This window comes from Herpailurus yagouaroundi, unplaced genomic scaffold, assembly GCF_014898765.1.
Source record: "Herpailurus yagouaroundi ecotype Mexico unplaced genomic scaffold, PumYag 203, whole genome shotgun sequence".
Lineage (NCBI taxonomy): Eukaryota > Metazoa > Chordata > Mammalia > Carnivora > Felidae > Herpailurus > Herpailurus yagouaroundi.
In genome coordinates, this window is record NW_024412434.1 from 23,082,090 (window position 1) to 23,100,090 (window position 18,001).

At 41.6% G+C, this 18,001-nt stretch overlaps 1 protein-coding gene and 1 non-coding gene across 6 annotated transcripts in view; one reads left to right on the forward strand and one right to left on the reverse strand.

Annotated features, from left to right (window-relative positions):
* CDC123 (cell division cycle 123) overlaps nucleotides 1–17,992 on the reverse strand; it is a 60,947-nt gene extending 42,955 nt beyond the window's left edge. For 3 of the 5 annotated variants that reach the window (XM_040451438.1, XM_040451439.1, XM_040451436.1), the window contains exons 1-4: nucleotides 17,885–17,992; nucleotides 14,340–14,411; nucleotides 684–741; nucleotides 409–441 (exon numbers count right to left, since the gene is read on the reverse strand). In XM_040451438.1, the coding sequence (XP_040307372.1) occupies nucleotides 409–441; nucleotides 684–741; nucleotides 14,340–14,411; nucleotides 17,885–17,958 (237 nt within the window). In that variant the 5' untranslated portion in view covers nucleotides 17,959–17,992. The remainder of the gene's footprint in view (nucleotides 1–408; nucleotides 442–683; nucleotides 742–14,339; nucleotides 14,412–17,884) is intronic. The other 2 variants (XM_040451441.1, XM_040451437.1) reach the window with 1 other exon arrangement.
* LOC121014946 (U6atac minor spliceosomal RNA) lies at nucleotides 9,872–9,993 on the forward strand. Its single transcript, XR_005783531.1, has one exon. It is a non-coding gene; the product is annotated as a U6atac minor spliceosomal RNA (small nuclear RNA).
* Nucleotides 17,993–18,001: the final 9 nt, after the last annotated feature.

The window sequence follows — 18,001 nt, forward strand, 5'->3', positions numbered from 1 at the left end:
TAAAAATGTATTTCAAGTTGACTTAGACAACAGCATTCTTATCCTCAAAGACTCCATAATACTCAATCCATTTCCACATTTTGATACAAGATACTGGTTAAAGCCACACATTACTCTCACCTGAAAGAAACTGTAATTTTTATGCCATTTAAATATATTTGAATAAGTGAACAGAGATTTCACTTTAGGTTCCACAGATCTGGGAAACGTCAAAGTTTAATGTTAGGCTTGATTACCTCTTTCAGAGCTTAAGAGAAACAAGTCATAGCACCAACTATGCACCTTAATAAATAAAAGCCAACGAGAAAAATAAGTAAATGGGAATCCATCGAGATCTGCATTGAAATCCCGAAATATCCCAGGTGACAGTGTGAGGTTGAGCCCCGGCTGGCACAGCTCTGCTCTTACCGTTAGCGTGGCCGTGTTCTCGTCGTCCGACCACTGCACGGAGAGGACAGAAACAAAGTATTAAATGTGGATAGTGCACTGGGCTTCCCCAAAGCAATGCTCCATCTAAAAATGATACATAAATAAGAGACATCTTTTCCTGAAAACAAAGTACATGTCAAAGTGAGATTTTCATGTAATTTCTAACTTTACCAAACATAGACTAAGATGTAAATATGAGAACCATTTCAGGGCTCACTGAAATGATAGAATGGGCTGTTTTATTCTGAACCAACCTGTATTTCTTCTGCTTCATCATCACTGTCTGGCTGAGAACATGTTGGTGGATCTTCCCTAGAAGAACATAAAACAAAAATTAAGCAAGAAAAAGGCTTCAGTACCATGTATGTAGTCATAAGTTCAGTCATACTCAATATATATTTGAAAAGGGAGAGGGTATGGTTTGCTCAGTTGGTTGAGCATCTCTCAATTTTGGCTCAGGTCATGATCCCAGGGTCATGACTCCACGTTGGGGTCCATGCCAAGTGTGGAACCTGCTTGAGATTCTCTCTCCCCCTCTGCACCTCTCCCCTGTCACATGCTTGCTCGCTCTCTTTCTCGAAAATAAAAATAAAAAGACAGCCTCAGAATTGGAGGATAATGTTAGGAAAAGTTCATTTTTTTAGAGAGAAAAACCAGTACAAAATAAAAAGAATACAAACTTCCTGCCCTCTTCTCATACGTCACTAGAACCACAGAAAAGAAAAATTCAACCTCCAACTCCAAGGACACTAGCAGTCATCTACAACTATGAATCCCGATATATGAGAAAGTGCTGCCACAGACGAGGAAGATCAAGTGAGATGAAGAAGGCAAAAGGAATCATCGGACGAGCTGTTCTACCGAAGAGCGGGTCCCCCTGAGAGGCAAAATCAAGAATCTTTTTCTACCTAGTAAGAAAAGAGTGTGTGGGTTGGGGTCAGGTATTGCCCTGGACCCTGACTGGCACCACAGAAATGTGTGGGGGGAGACAGGGAACCAAAGACTTGACGTGCCTCCTTTGAAGCAGCTGGCGAGCACAGCACGGGTGGAAATGGACCACCTAGTAGCCAATCTTCATTGCCTAGGAAGAAAGCAAAGGCTGAAAACACTCAGAAGGAATAACACTGCTTTGGTCTCTCATCAACACTAAACCACAAATAACTGGCCTATGAAGAACTCACCACGTCAATGAAAACAAATAATAATCCAAACAAGAACCAGCACAGGATCTGTACCAAGAAACTATCAGAAGAAGGGAAAGGGAGGCTGCTGGTTGACCAGGGGCATTTATCTATCCCTATGCTCCTCTGGAAACCCCACTAAAATGATAGGAAAACTCTCAAGGAAAAAAGGGATCAAAGAAGAGACAGCTGCAGAAAAGAGACAGCAACAGAACTTTGGAAAACAGAAAGCCAATGAGGAGGATAACCCAGCGAGCAAAAGGGAGAAGCTAGAACTACCACTGATGACGAGACCGAAGTTCTGGGCTACAAACAGGTAGGTTGCTTGTGTGAAGTCCACAGAAGGGACAGTAAGATACACGTAGCCTTCCTCACCCTGCACACCAAAACAACTAATCCTCTCCATGAACCAAAGAGGGTAAGGACTCAGGTCCACACTGCCCCGGAGGAATACGAGGGTGAAATGCTAGAGTGCGACAAACAGCCTTGTGAAAGTCACACTAACAGTGAGGCCCCTAGTCCCCTTCCTCCCACTCTGCTCCCAGAACACACACAGGTTACAACATTCTTCTCTAGAAACTCAACCACCCCAGAGGAAAGACCTGTAGATCTTTCCGGGAAACTTCCGTCAATTTCTGCTCATTGCTGGCACTCTTAGCCAGCCCCACCCGGTTTTTACAAAGTTTCCAAGTGTGTGTGTGTATGCGTGTATCTGTGTGTGTCCCCCTCACTCTCAAATATGAATAAAAGGCCTAGAATCATTAGAAAACTAAAGAAAGGCTCCAAGATGAAAAAAAAAAAGGTTTTTTAAAAGGAAAAATATTTTTTAAATCATTAATATCCTTAAAAATAAAGATACTGCATCCACAAGAGAAGAACAGAGGGAACAGAGGACAGGACTGAACCTGTAGAAATGAAAATCTGGTAGCTGAAATTTAGTTGTCTTTATTTTTCCTAATGTTTATTTTTGAGAGAGAGAGAGAGAGAGAGAGCGCGCGCGCAAGCAAGCAAGGAGGGGCAGAGAGAGGGAGAGACCCAGAATCCAAAGCAGGCTCCAGGCTCTGAGCTGTCAGCACAGAGCCAATGTGGGGCTCCAACTCACAGACTGCGAGATCATGACCTGAGCCGAAGTGAGATGCTTAACTGACTGAGCCACCCAAGTGCCCCAAATAGCTGAAATTTAAAAATTCAATAGCATGAATATGGCAAAATGAAGGAAATTTCCCAGAAAGGAGAACCAAGAAGACAAAGAAACAGATAACAGAGTAGGAATGATAAAATTCAGAGAACCCAGCAAGATCCAATATCTAAATAATAGTTCAAAAAAGAGAAACAAGAAAATAAGAAAAATTATCAAAGACACAGTATTTTTAAATGTCCCCGAACTGAAAAATAGGTCTCTAGAATGAAAGGGCTCACCAAGTACACAGCATAGAGAATGGAGGAAAAAAACCTTAAATGCTATGCAAAGATGGCCACAATAATTCTTGCCATCTAGTCTGATATGCTCGTCTGCAGGGCGACTTTGCCACACTTGCCATCAAATAATGGCATTTATTTCCCCATTCCTTTCATTTAAACTGGCATCAAGATTCACTGTGATCAGCAAAATGTAGCACAAGTGACAGCATGTAATTCAAGGTGTCAGAAGCCTTTACAGCCTCCACTCTCACATTTGGAATGCTGCCAACCCTATGCAAAGTAACTAAGGGTAGTCTTTCTTCTTTTTTTAAAAAAAATTTTAATATTTATTTATTTGGGGAGGGGGGGAGACAAGCAGAGAGAGAGGGAGAGAGTGAATCCCAAACAGGCTCCAGGCTGTCAGCACAAAGCCCGACATGGGGGTCGAACTCCCAAATCATGAGATCATGACCTGAGCCAAAATCAAGAGTCTGATGCTTAACTGACTGAGCCACCCAGGCGCACCCCGCCCCCTCCCCCAGAAGAGTAGTCTTTCTGACATGAGAGTCCACATGGGAAGAGAAGCCCAACATCAACTGCCAGACACGTGAGCGAGGCCATCTTAGCAGAACCACCAAATGACGACAGCGACAAGAATGCCTTAGCAAGACCAACAGAAGACGCATCCAGTGTCAAGAAGTATGGGCGTCAGTTCCCTCTGGCCCGTCTAGTCTAGTCCCGTGGGAGGTCAAGGTGTGGCCCAGGTTTGCATCACAACTGAGGAACCCTGAACTTAGGGAATCACGTCTTCTACAAGGTAAACCGGTTCGGTCTCCGACCCAAGGGCAGAAACACTGTCTTCACCTGTCCTAGACAATAAAAAAACCTGTTCTCTGCTAGAGAGGGAGCTGCTATCTCTACCTTCCAAGGCTCTCTGCTATATAAACATCCTTGAAAAGATAACAAGAATAAAAGGCATCAGTGCTTCTGCTAGCAAGGTAAGCAGGAAGTGAGAGACCCAAGGAGAACTCTCAACACCCAGCGACGCAATCACTGACAAAGTGTTCATTGTTTTTAAGTCAATACGTTTGGGCAATACAGAGGGCTATTGTGAAATGTAAAAACATGAAAGAGGAATTCTCAAAAACATTCACAAAGAAAACCAAGTCACAATAAAGGAACACAAATCAGAATGACATGGGACTTTATGGAAGATAGTAGACCATGCCTTCAAAATCACAGAAATACTCTGCCTAAAATCCCATACTAAGACAATTCACCCCCTCAAAAAAATCCAGAGTAAAATAAAAACTTTTTCCAGGTATGAAAAGACTCAAAGTTTTTCTTCCTATGCATTTTAGAGCATGTGCTTCAATAAAACAGGTAAATCAAGAGACCCAAAAACGTGATATCCAAGGAAAAGAAAATCGGGCACAGAATAGGTAAGTTCCAAGGTAACAACTGTATACTAGCCCTGAAGAGCTGCCAGACTGGAACAGGAAGATGGACTGCTAAAATGAATCTGGGAAAGGAAAATGGACCCGCTGGATCTGAAATGTCCTGGAGTGTTTAGAGAAGCAGCTAACAGGCTTACACACTGTTTACTGGAAAAATTACTAAGTATTAGTGACAGACATATGGGAATTAAGTAAATTTAATGAAGCTGGCTAGTAGTTCCAGAGAAAACAAGGTTATAAAAAAAGAAAAGGTTGGGGCTCCTGGGTGATCTCGGGCTCAGGTCATGATCACAGTTTGTGGGATCGAGCCCCGAGTCGGGCTCGGTGCTGATGCCATGGAGTCTGCATGTGATTCTCTCTCTCTCTCTCTCTCTCTCTCTCTCTCTGCCCCTCCCCTGCTTGCACGTGTGCCCTCTCTCAAAATAAACTTAAGAAGAAAAAAAAGTACAAAAAATAATTTTTTTTAAAAAGATCATCATAGTACACAACGTGGCTCAGCAGCCAACAGTAACATCATAACATTGTGACCACTGACTAATGATTTAACCAAAAGCTGTAATGAAGATCTCGAGGGTGTAAGAAAACTAAATCTTCAAATATCATAACAGAAAAGTGGAGATAGCATCTTTTTAAGAAATAATTAGTGTAAGTATATTGTTAAATACAAAGCTACCAACAGTGGTTCCATTCAAATTTGAGGGCATAATAAATGGTTACGGCAGCAATCACTGGAATGGCATATCCTCCTTTATAAATCAAGAAACTGACACGTGGACTTATCAATAATTTAATCAGTCAATCTGGTGTGATTTTGGTTAATGCAGATCAGTTCCCTACATTTTTTTTCAAGTAAGCTCTATGCCCAACGTGGGGCTTGTACTCACAATCCTGGGATAAAGAGTTGTGTGCACGACCTACTGAGCCAGTCAGGCACCCCAGGTCTCTAAAGTTTAATCAGTCCTCTGTAATCCTCAAGAATAGAGTTCCCAGATCCACAAAGCTAAGACCCAGACCCTGCAGTATAATGAGAACGCTAACACTGTCACCTGGGAGTTCCCTGCTCAAGGAGCTATACAGCCTTTCCTTCTCTTGCATCTCTTTCAACACCATACATCCTTAAATATGACATTATCATCTTTAATGTGGCTCCATCATACAAAAGGTACTCAATGAACTTGAAAATGTGTTTTGCCACTCTAAAACATCAGGTGTTTTTGATTGTATAATGAAATACATTGAAAAATCATGTTTATAATCAGTGTCTTCATATAGTTCTTAGAAGGACTTATCACAATGCCTACTCTGAGGTAGCTCACAAAACCGGATCACTGTAAATGATGACGGAAGATATAAATTCTCAAGTTTACCAGACTTTCTTTCTAAGGTATGGCTCTAAACACTGATGACTGGAATGGTCAAAGTATGATGCTAATATTTAGAACTATTCTGTATTTCCTGTATCACCTCCAGCACAGAGCAATGGGAACCCTTAAGAGCACTGGCTTTGGAAAAAGACATGGTCTGAGTGTGTCAGTTCTCCCACTGTTAGTCGAGAGCTTTGCACCATTATCCCGTCTACAAAACCAAAAGAGAGGGGCTACTCTAGAGTTGTGAGGATTCAAATCAGGAACATACACAACACGTGTTTAATAGCTGGTGTCTATTATTATTCTGCCTTAAGGGAGACAGGTCAGGAAAGAAAGAACTCAAGACCAGAAAGGAACAAATCAAGATTAGTTCTTGGAAGCAGTAAGTCAGACCACCTGAGTCAGACCCAATTTGTGAGACCAGTTCAAGTATCACCTCTACTGCAGCTTACAGTGATTATTTAAACTTGAAAAACATGCTTATCAGAATATGGATGCTTTTATTAAAAACAAAAACAAAAACAAAAACAAAAAACAAAACCCAGATACCCATTTATTTACATCTAACTTGGCCACTGAACGTGGATTCCCAAGGTAGGATACCCCACCCATCTTGTTATCTCAGTAACACACTCAGCACCCATTTCATATTAGGCACCTAATAATGTGCAAAAAATGACTCACTTGTATCAGAAATGGATGTTACCAGCCTCCTTTCCCAACCCACTATAGACAGTAATAATCGAACCAAGCTTTCTTTCTTACTGAACCCTGGACGCAGCCTCAGAATCCTTCTCAACACATCACTCTAGGAAACCATTACCAGATCTGAGTTGGCAAACAAGATAAACCCAGTTATCAGCCTTGGTCTATACTATTCATTTGACTCTACCGTGGAAGACAGTGAAGTAACCATGTTCATTTATTCATTCATTCACTCAATACATACTCATTAGGCCCAGACTCCGTACTAAGTTAAACATGTAAACAAGATCCCTTACAGAGCTGAAACGCAGAAATGAAAAAAAAAACGTACTGCATGTGGAGGTTATGGGAGATTAGGAATGAAGAATCAAGAGCTATGGAAACCCCAATACCCATTTCCCCACTTCTCTATTAATAAAACCTCCAATCTGTTCAGAAACTAAGTGCCCTTGTGCCTTGAGGACTTCTCCCTAACCACGCCAGTACCTACAGACCAGTCCACCGCTCATGGCTATTCCAACGCCCTGCCACTGAGGGGGACCCACCCCTGACCAACAAGGGACAGAGAGCTCCTGAGAAGGTTTGCTCTGCTCTTCAAGAGGAATGTGAGACAGGATCTCCTTTCTTCTGGCTTCTGGATAAGACAGTGTGAGGACGTGATGCTTGAAATCACTATGGTGAACTTGGACCCTGGAGAGGAGAATCAAGAAGTTCACAGAGAAGCTCTTTTTGAGTCCTAGCATCACTGACCTACTACACTTCCCAACAATTACCATGTCATAGGACTTCTGAAATAATTCATTTGCCTCCTTGTTTAAGTCATGTTTAAAATGGGATATTAAGTTAGTCTGTCTGGGCTACTAAAACAAAACACTGAGTGGCTTATAAACAGGAATTTATTTCTCACAGTTCTGGAGGCTGGAAGCCAACATCAGAGTGCCTGCAGGGTCAGGTTCTGGGCTGCAGATGGCCACCTTCTCACCGTGTCCTCACGTGGCAGAGGGGGCAAGGGAGTTCTCTGGGGTACCTTTTATTAGGGCACAAATGCCATTCACGAAAGCTCCACCTTCATGACCAAATCACCTCCTAAAGGTCCCACCTTCTAATACCGAGTATCTTTGGCAGTCAAGACGTCAACATATGAATTTGGGGGCCACACAAACACTCTGACCATAGCAGATATCCTGTATCTGCAATGAAAATCAACCCACTGACCTGGGGGACACACACAGGGAGCACTGGGTGGCAGGTTAAGGAGAGTACGTAAGAGCTGGAGGAGCAAAAAGGCCACATTCACTTCATGAGAGATGAAACTGAAGAAATTATATTCACAGCCTTGGTCTGCCTTTTAATTTCTTTGTACCACCTAACTTGGAAACCTAGAGGAAAGCATTTAATTAGGAAATCCACTTTCTGAGATAAGTACCTTAATACACGAGTGTTAAACATATAAATTGGTACAATGGTTAGTGAAAACTATCTGGTAATACTAGTCAATATAGGAGTCAAGACTCCTGTAACTGGAGTCTAGGATTCTTACTGCACAGAAATAATCCTACGTGCAAACGGTGTTCCGTGCAAAAATATGTTCACTGAGGAATTATTTTTCTATAAACTCGCAAATGACCTAAATGCCCAACAACTATGAAATTAATTATAGCAAGTACATATCCATGGAAATGATGCAGTTACTAAAAATAATTTTATGCCAGGGCGCCTGGGTGGCTCAGTTGGTTGAGCGTCCAACTTCAGCTCAGGTCATGATCTCACTGTTTGTGGATTTGAGCCCTATGTCGGGCTCTGTGGTGACAGCTCAGGGCCTGAAGCCTGCTTCGGATTCTGTGTCTCCCTCTTTTTCTGCCCCTCCCCCACTCACACTGTCTCTTTCTCTCTCTCTCAAAAATAAACATTAAAAAAAGATTTTTTTTTTAAATAATCTTATGCCATTTTAAAAACACATGGAGGGGTGCCTGGGTGGGTCAGTCGGTTGGGCATCCGACTTTGGCTCAGGTCATGATCTCACTGCTAGTGAGTCCGGGCCCCACGTCAGGCTCTGTGCTGACAGCTCAGAGCTTGGAGCCTGCTTCACATTCTGTCTTCATCTCTATGCCCCTCCCCTGCTTGAGCTCTGTCTGTCTCTCAAATATAAAAAATTTAAAAAATTTAAAAAAACCTTAAAAACACATGGAAAATTACACAATTGTGTTCACTGAAATAAAGAATATAAAATTATATATTATATAAAATATATATTATATACAAACATGTATTATGTATAATATGTATTACATATTAAATGAATATAGTATAAATTATATAAAATAGGACATTACATATTATATAAAATGTAGTATGCTCATAAGATAGGCTAAAAAATGTATTTAAAAAGACTAGAGAAGATATTCCAATATTTGAACAGGATTTGCTTTTAGGTAGTAGAATTATAAGTGATTTTTTTCTGCTTCTTTATATTTTCTCTATAAAGTTTTCAAGTTTACTATAATAAGTACTCCTTTGGTAATTAATAATAAGGTGGGGCATCTTTTACACATGATGGAATCTCTAGGCATTCATATTGTTCCCACTCCGTACCATTTCAGAATCAAACAAAACTGAGTCATACATAACTCCCATAGCCTATGCTAAGGAAAGATGCCTAATCGACAGATCTCAGTGTCTACCAGCCATAGTTCACTACTGGCCTACTCACAATAGAAAGAATATTCAGTAAGTCTAGTCCATTAACTCCATTCTATTTATTTGTAACTATAATACTGTATTCCTCGATGCAGGGAAACATCCCATATAAAAGAGCTAAAATGTCCACATATTAATAGACACAATTGTGGTACTCTATTAAACACACACATTCATTCAACTAATTGTTACTATCTGAACTCAGGGAGAAATTACTGATAGAAACCAACCTGGATTACTCTGGCCTGAACAGAGATCATGCAGGACTTCAACAGTTGAACAAATGAAACCACTGGGATGTCTGGATCCGAGGCCATAAACCCTACTGACAATATGAACCCCAGGACATGACTGTGCTGTTTTCCCTAGCGTAATTTGCCCCGTTGGTCACTATCGTGGATCAATAAGTGATGTGATACTGTAACCAGTGCATCTAGATTGTAATCACCTGGAGGTTGTTTTGTTCTCCAGGGTCACTCCAACCAAAACTGTTAACCCATTTAAAGTTTAATTATCCCTTTAGGTTAAGTTAAATTATGTTCTTTTTGGGTTAATTAAAGCTTCATGGGGTGTTCTCGTTTTACTTTTTTACCCCCTACTCTTCCTGGGAAAGTCAAAAAGATTAGGATAGCAAGTGTTGTCTGAGCTGAGATGTCAGCACTCCCCTTGACAAGGACGGAAGGGGCCCTCAGGCCTGACCACACACATTCGGTTAAGGCACCGCCAACTACTGTGACACACCAACCATCATTTTTCAAGAAACAGACTCTTAACTATGGAAACAAACACCTGGTCACCAGAGGGGAGGTGGGTGGGGGTATGGGTGAAGAAGGTGATGGGGATGAAGGAGCGCACCTGTCACGAGGAGGACCCGGTGATGTTTCCAAGTGTGGAATCACTGTATTGTACACCTGCAACTAGTATTACACTGTATGTTAACTGGAATTTGAATAAAAACTTTAAAAAAAAATTCATAGGTTAAAAAAATAAAAAAATAAAAAAAATAGCATGGACTCCAAGGAAAAAAATGAAAAGATTAGGACAGCAAAGAATATACTGAGAGGGATACACAACCAAGCCCGCACACAAAACAAACACTGAGCTTTAAAAAGACACATCCGGGGGCACCTAGCTGGCTCAGTCAATAGAGCATGTAACACGTGAGCTCAGGGTTGCGAGTCTGAGCCCCAGGCTGGATGCAGAGATTACTTAAAAATATCTTTTAAACAAAAAGACAGGTTTGAAGAAAGCTACTTAGCAATGAAACAGAGTAACACATGAATCTCAAAAGCATTATGTTGAGTTGAAGAAGCCAGACACAAAAAAATACATACTATATAATTTCACTTACACGAAGGCCTAGAACTGACAGAACTAAGCCATGGAGACAGAAATCAGACCAGTGTTTGCCTGGGGTGGAGTTGGAGGAGGTGGGCAGGATTGACCAACAGGGGAGAGCAGGGACTTTCCTAGGGACTGGAAATGTTTGATCTTTCTTTCTTTCTTTCTTTCTTTCTTTCTTTCTTTCTTTCTTTCTTTCTTCTTTCTTTTTTCTTTAATGTTTATTTTTGAGAGACAGAAAGAGAATGAGAACAAGAACGAGTGGGGGTAGGGGCAGAGAGAGAGGAGACACAGAATCTGAAGCAGGCTCCAGGCTCTGAGCTGTCAGCTTAGAGCCCAATACGGGGCTCAACCCACAAACTGCACGAGATCATGACCTAAGCTGAAGTCAGACGCTTAACCGACTGAGCCTCCCAGATGCCCCGGAAATGTTTGATACTTTCAATGGCAAGGTGATGAAACAAGTGTGCATTATTTTTCAAAACTCATCAAACGTTACACTCAAGATCTGTGCATTTTATTGTAAATGTACCTCATTTAAATTTCACCTGTATTTTCAAGTTTTTACCTATAAAAATAATCCTACCTAAAATTACTGCCCTTTTCAAATCAAAGGTTTTTCTCAGCCAGAGTAAATGACACCTTCGTCCATCCAGATGTTTAGCCAGAAATGAGAGGGTAATTCTTGCCAGCTCCTTCTCTGTCACCAAGTTCTGACGGTGCAGCTCCAACACCTCACATCCACTCACATCTCCCCTCCAGTGTCACCATCGTAGTTCACGCCACTGTCAGTTCTAACTCGGTCCAATGCAGCATCCTCCTAACCGGTCTTTAATTCCCACACGGTAACCAGTCCCAGTTCAAACCCTAAAATCTGCTCAAGTCACTGTCTTGTTCTGAGCTCTTCAATGCATTCCTACTGACCTCAGAATAAATACTACAATCTTTAACAGGACTCCCACACACCCCCTAACTACCTCCCCGGTGGCACCAACCAACTCTTGCATCGTTCGGCCCTCCGTGCTCCAGCTGCATGACTCCCTGTAGTTCCCCGCAGATCAAGACCTTCCATGCCTCAGAGCACTCCTTAATGCTGTTCCCTCAGCCTGGAAGATCTTTCCCTCCACCAATCAACTGACTACCTTCCACCCAAACTTCCCGAGAGGCTCCTAAGTTACTTCTTCAGGGTATTCTCTGTCCTTCCCTGCCATCTTCAGCCACCCGACCCCCAGTGATTTAAAGTCTCATCAGAATTCTCAGTTACATATTTACTGGTGTGCTTGCTTAATGTTCCAGGTGAGATCAATGATGATGGTGAGAGCAGGTGGTGTTTCTTCAGAGCATACAGTAGACCAGGCACTGGGTGAAACATTTTACACATTATCTCTTTTCATCTGTGCAACAACCCACAGTAAGTTCTAGGGTGTCAGTCACCCCATTTACGGACAGGGAAACCCAAGCACAGAGCACTAGAAATTACAAAGACATGATCTGCCAGCAGGCAACGGGACTGGAGGACCGGCACTAGGCTGTATCCACTCCCACACACTTGAAGCTGAACTGCCAACTCCAAAAGGGCAGGATCCCTCTCTGATAGGTGCACTACTGTGCGGCAAGGTGCCACAGAGCCGTGCGACGGTATTTAGCAGGGCCCACCCACGCCACAAGCTCGCACAAACACCTGGCCAATGAAAAACAACACGGAGCTCTTCAATACGCTTGCAATACAGAAATCTACCCAGTACTTTCTAATGTTAGAAATTATTTTCTTTATAGTCCCATTTATTTATTTTTGAGAGAGTGAGAAAGAGAGCACAGGGAGGGGCAAAGAGAATCCCAAGCAGCCTCCACGCTGTCAGTGCAGAGCCTGAGGCAGAACTCGATCTCATGGACCATGAGACCATCATCTGAGCCGAGATCAAGTGTCGGGCGCTTAACCGGCTGAGCCCCCCAGGCGCCTCTACAGTTCCATTTATAGAAATAAACTCATTATTGTTCTAGACTTGAGAATAATAAAATTATGTTTTTAAGTGCCCCAAAGTTGAGTCTTGCTTAACTATTCTACTGTTTCCTTATCCTGCAATTAGAATTCATGAGACTCTCATTAACAATCTTCAGGTTATTATGAGGCTAAGAATAACCAAAAACAGAAATGTAATCCAGAAAACTACACAGAAAATTCACAAGAGAAAGGGAAGCGGAGTATGAAATTAGTGTTACTGAAAACACACGCAATTCTACTCCCAAGTTCCTTCATCCAACAAATGTCTACCAAGCACCTCTCACGTATCAGGTACTGCCCCAAGCGCCAGGAACAGACCTGTCCAAGTCCCCGTTCTCATGAAGCCTGCATTCTAATAACAGAACAATTATGGGAATTATGTCAGATGGAAGTAAGTATTATGCAGAAAAATAAAATGAGGCAAAGAGTAAAAGTGAGGCGCCAAAATGTGCCCACTCATACCATGAAGCAGTATTCAGCCTTAAATGGAAAGAAATTCTGACACATGCTAGAATATGGGTGAAGCTTGTGGACATTACGGCTGAGTGAAATAAAGCGAGTCACAAAAGGACAAATCCCCTACGAGTCTGTTCATGTGGGGTATTTAGAGTACTCAAAATCACAGGCACAGAAGGTAGAACAGTGGTGAGCAGGGGCTAGTGGGAAATGAGTAGTTCGTGTCTAATGGGGGCTGAGTTTCAGTTTTACAAGACGGAAAGAGTTCTGGAGGTGGATGGTGGTGATGGTTGCACATTATAAATGCACTTAGTACCCCTGAGCTGTGCATGAAAAATAATTATGATAGCAAACTGTATGTTATGGGCATTTTATCACAACAAAAAAAATTTTTTTAAACAATTCCAAGGGAGGGACGCCTGGGTGGCTCAGTCGGTTGAGCATCTGACTCTTGATCTCAGCTCGGGTTTTGATCGCAGGGTCATGAGTTCAAGCCCTGTGTTGGGCTCCATGCTGGGCATGAAGAATACTTAAAAAAAAAAAAAAAAAAAAAAAGGATAATAATGATAATAATAGTAATTCCAAGGGAAAATTATTTCCAACCTGGAATTCTACAAAAAAGGAGTTCTGTACACCAAGGGTTCCTGTTAAGCTAGTTCAGAAAGGAAGTGAGGGATGAGCATTTATTTAGGTAACATGACCTGTGAGCAGAAACCTGAATGAAAAACTAGGAATTCATTACATTCTACGATTCTTAAACTTTTTCAAGTTTGCACTAAGAAGACCGAAGCATGGTAATGTCGTCCCTTTATAACTAGAGGAATTACAGCAACAGAGAAGGTGGAGGGGGGTTAACCATGGGGAAGAAAAGTTTAAGGAATTACACGATACCCTAGTAAAGCTTTCTATTTGTAATGGACAATTAATTTTGTATCTTAAAAGTTGAAAGATCTCAAAAAAAAAGAAAAAGAAAAAGAAAAAAGGCTGAAGAACTTCAGAGGGTCCTAATGGGCACTCTTCCTGCCCCCGCCCCCCTCCATTTTCTCAAGCAAGAGATGGAAGGAACTGCCCAGTTTCACAACCAGCAACTATCAGAGGAAGGAGTACTCAATTCTGAGTCTTATGAATTGAACACTGACAAGAAATACAGGACAAAGATCAGGATGTAATTTTAACTAGCGGGAAAAAAAGGAGAGAACTGTGCCAAAGCTAATGTATTTATTTTACCTGGTAATTATTGAGATCTAATCACTGCAACATTTCTTTGTGAAAAGTTTAAAGAATTTTTCCTGGTACACTTTACCTTCCTGAAACCACCAGAGTTCCATCATCGAGTAAATAATCCTTCACATTCTGAGGAAGTGGAAGAATGACACTAAAAAAAAACAAAAAACAAAAAACAAAAAAAACAATAATAATAAATAAATTTACCAAAAAGGCATCATTTTAAAAGACCAATCATAAGCAGAGAGAAAAATTCCAAACTCAATTTTTTAATTACTTGTTACCTTTATTTTAAAATAAAATGGGAAATGTTAATGATGTACATTTGATAGGAGACTGAAAATTAACAATATCAATAAAGATTGTGGGAAACTAAATTCGGCTCATATATTAACAACCGTGGTGAAGAAACAAAAAACCACCAAATCCAAAGAACCACACTGAAATTACAGCATGAAAGGCACAAGCTCAAGAGAATTCTGAGTACATGGGCCTTCCAGAAATCAGACACCAGCAGATATCTGCAGCAACACAGGAAATGCAGTAAGCAAATCAGAAATTTACAGCATCTGACCACCTTCTCTGACAGAAGACAGAGGTAGCCTTAGGATCTGGAAACCCTTCCTTGGTTGGCAGTGAGCACCTAAGGCTAAGAATCCACCACGTGTCTGGATGTGTTTTGGTGGAATCCCATTCAGCAGACTGGACTGCCAGAGCTAGAAAGCTGCTTTAGTTTAATTTGTTTCAGACAATGAAGGGAGGGCAAAGCCACAACCTGAAGTCACTTCAGAATCTCATGAGATAATCTGCTTTTTACTCTGTAATAATAAATCATCAAGAAATTCTGCAACAGGTACCTAAACGTAATGCTATTATTTTGACCTTGAGGCATATAGTCTTTAACAACTGAAAAGAAATGATGGCTTGCTTTCAGAGTCAAGAGGACATCGACTCATGCATCATTTATTAAGTTTTCTGGCAAATCAGAAATGGTTTGTGTGCACAGAGATTATTCATGGGCTAGTTCAGTTCTTAAAACTAATATCTGATTTATAGAATTTTACAATTTTACATTGAAAAGCTTAATTCTTCAGGCTTTTAAGGTCAACCACTAGATCTTACTACGCTATTTGTAAATCTGCTAAACTTTAACCCATTTCAAGTGAAACTATGAAACTCAAAAGCTGAAAAAAAAAAAAAAATCACCATATAACATGTTAAGTGCTACTCCAGGCGAGAATGTGCTTTACACAAACTAATGAGGCTGTCCAGAAAGAGGTTAGATCGGTCACTGAAATCCAAGTCAGGTGAGAGTCCAATGAGGTCTGTCCAACAGATGTAAAAGAATTAAATGACAAAATACCTACTCCATTCTATATCCCATTCAGTACCTTATGCATTCAGTATCCTCTTCTAGATTCTAGAATTCTAGATCTTATCTGATTCTAGACCAAGGGGACATCATTGTATACACACAGACAAGTTATTCTAATACAATTTTAAAGGTAAAAGGGGGCTTAAAAGATTATTTAATATAGCTTTTATGTTTGAGGAAAATAACCGATTTTAAAAAGTAAAGCAGATGGCCCAAAGTTATCTAGCTAATGATTCTTAAGCCTGAGTCAAAGTTCTAGAACTCATCAAAAAATAAACTTGTATTCTTACCCACCTAGTCATCTCTGAACCATGTAATAAACACTGAGTAATAATGCTGAGTCAATAACAACAATATGGTCTCTCAGCATTAAAGCTGACAAGGACAATGACAAAGGTAACACAACGCCACCAGACTGGCCCAGATTGTGGAGGGATATCCTGCTGTATGTTAGGTTCCCGTGATATTACCACAGAACTAAACAGACTGAAGAAACAGTTTAAAGACAGAGTAAAGAACAGTTTCAGGCAACACGGCTTAGTTGTGGACTTTTAAAAATCCCACCTCCTGGTTATTTTTCACTCTTTGCTTCCTAGGAGTGGTACACACTCTAAGTGAACTAAAGTTATTTTGCGTCAATGGAGCTTTGACTAAATCCAAAATGTAACAACGAGCAGCATTTCCGTGTGTTTACTACATGCCAGAAACCGTGGCAAGCATTTTAAATGTTTTATCTCATTTAATTCCCATGCCAATCCTATTATTTTCTCAAATTTCCAGATGGGGCTTAGAGAGATTAAGCAATTTGCTCAAGATGCTGGCGGAACCAAAATCCAAAGCCAGGCAGACGGCCCCGATTCGAGAGTCCAATTCTTAACCATCAGACTTTTCCTGCCGAAGGCAAAGGAAAAACCACGCCACAGATGACAAAAAGGCAGCTGCACACATTGCAGGTCAGCTTTAAGTGCACTCAGTAGGAAAATGTCTGACAGGTTCACAAATACCTCTCTCTCACCAACACAAATAACTCTAGCCTCATCTCAGACCTGAAGCTTATTCCGATTATACAATGTAACAAAGGATTGGAATATCATAAGGGAAGATAACTTCTTAGGAGGCAATGTCCACTGCAGCTCTTGAAGCTCTTCCTTTTGTTTTGGTGTCACTTCAACCACCTTCAAATGCAAGGATTATCTTCCTTGGAGCTGCTCTAACCTCCAACTAGAAACAGATCCTATGTATGAATACCAGGATGGAAGAGAACGGTCTTGTGAATAATCTCCTTACGCTCTTCCAAACCCTCAGGATTTCAAAATCGTTGGCCTCTCTGTATTCACACTCTGCACCAAGGGGACCAAATGAACAGAAGACAGTTGGTATCTAAATTAAGTGATAATATAGGCCTAAATGGGAGCGGGCAAAATACAGAAACTCCTGGCCATGAATATGCAGTTCTTTGATCTATCCCTCTTAGTGAGTGACAGCCTGCTCTTGCATTATTCTCCAGATGTTATGATTGCTTTTGAACACTGGGGGTATTCTCCTAGCTGCCTTGCCTATATTACCTTGAATGACCCAGTGAAGGATGCAAGTTACTCTTCTGCTTGCCCTGCAAACCAGGGATGGATCCGCTGTTGGAGGCCAGAGAACTAGACAACGAATCCCATTCCACTCCTTTTCCAGGGATGGCTTCCTGTCAACGTACATCTCGATCCCTAACAACATATAACTATACTAATGCTTTCCTGTTATGCTATCTTATCGGAGCTTCGCAGGAGAATTTCAAGCAGGGTCTGTATCACTGTTCTCATCTTACAGCGACTGAAAGCAATTAAGACCCCAGCGGGTTAGTCTGGCAAAATCCAGACTACCCAGTTCTCCTGATCACTTCTCCTCTCTGGCAGTTCTACAAGCAGTGATGGTGAACTCCCAAGCCTGAACCGGCTTAATCCACTAGTCACCCCGCCATCTGACCTGCGATGAACCATGACCTGCCCTTCTACCCGCCCTGGCACACGCCCTGAACGCAACACGACGCACAGCAAACTCGCATCGACTTCATTAATCTCCCCACCTGAAATAGTACTAGGAAGTCGAAATCTGGGCACTGGCGCTCCCATCCAGTCGCTAAAAGGCCTGTGTTGTTGTTGTTGTTGTTGTTGTTGTTTTTCGCTGATGGAGCTAGGACTCGCCCCAAATGTCGCAGTTCCCCTTTGCCTATCGCCCCGGCGTAACCCCTCCTGTCTTACCTCTTGATGGTAAGGCTTCGGAACAGTGGATACCACGCGGAGAACTGACAGCGCAGCACATGCTCCTTCTTCATCCTCCAGCCGCCGCCGCCTCTCCCTCTCTTTCCAGCACCCTCC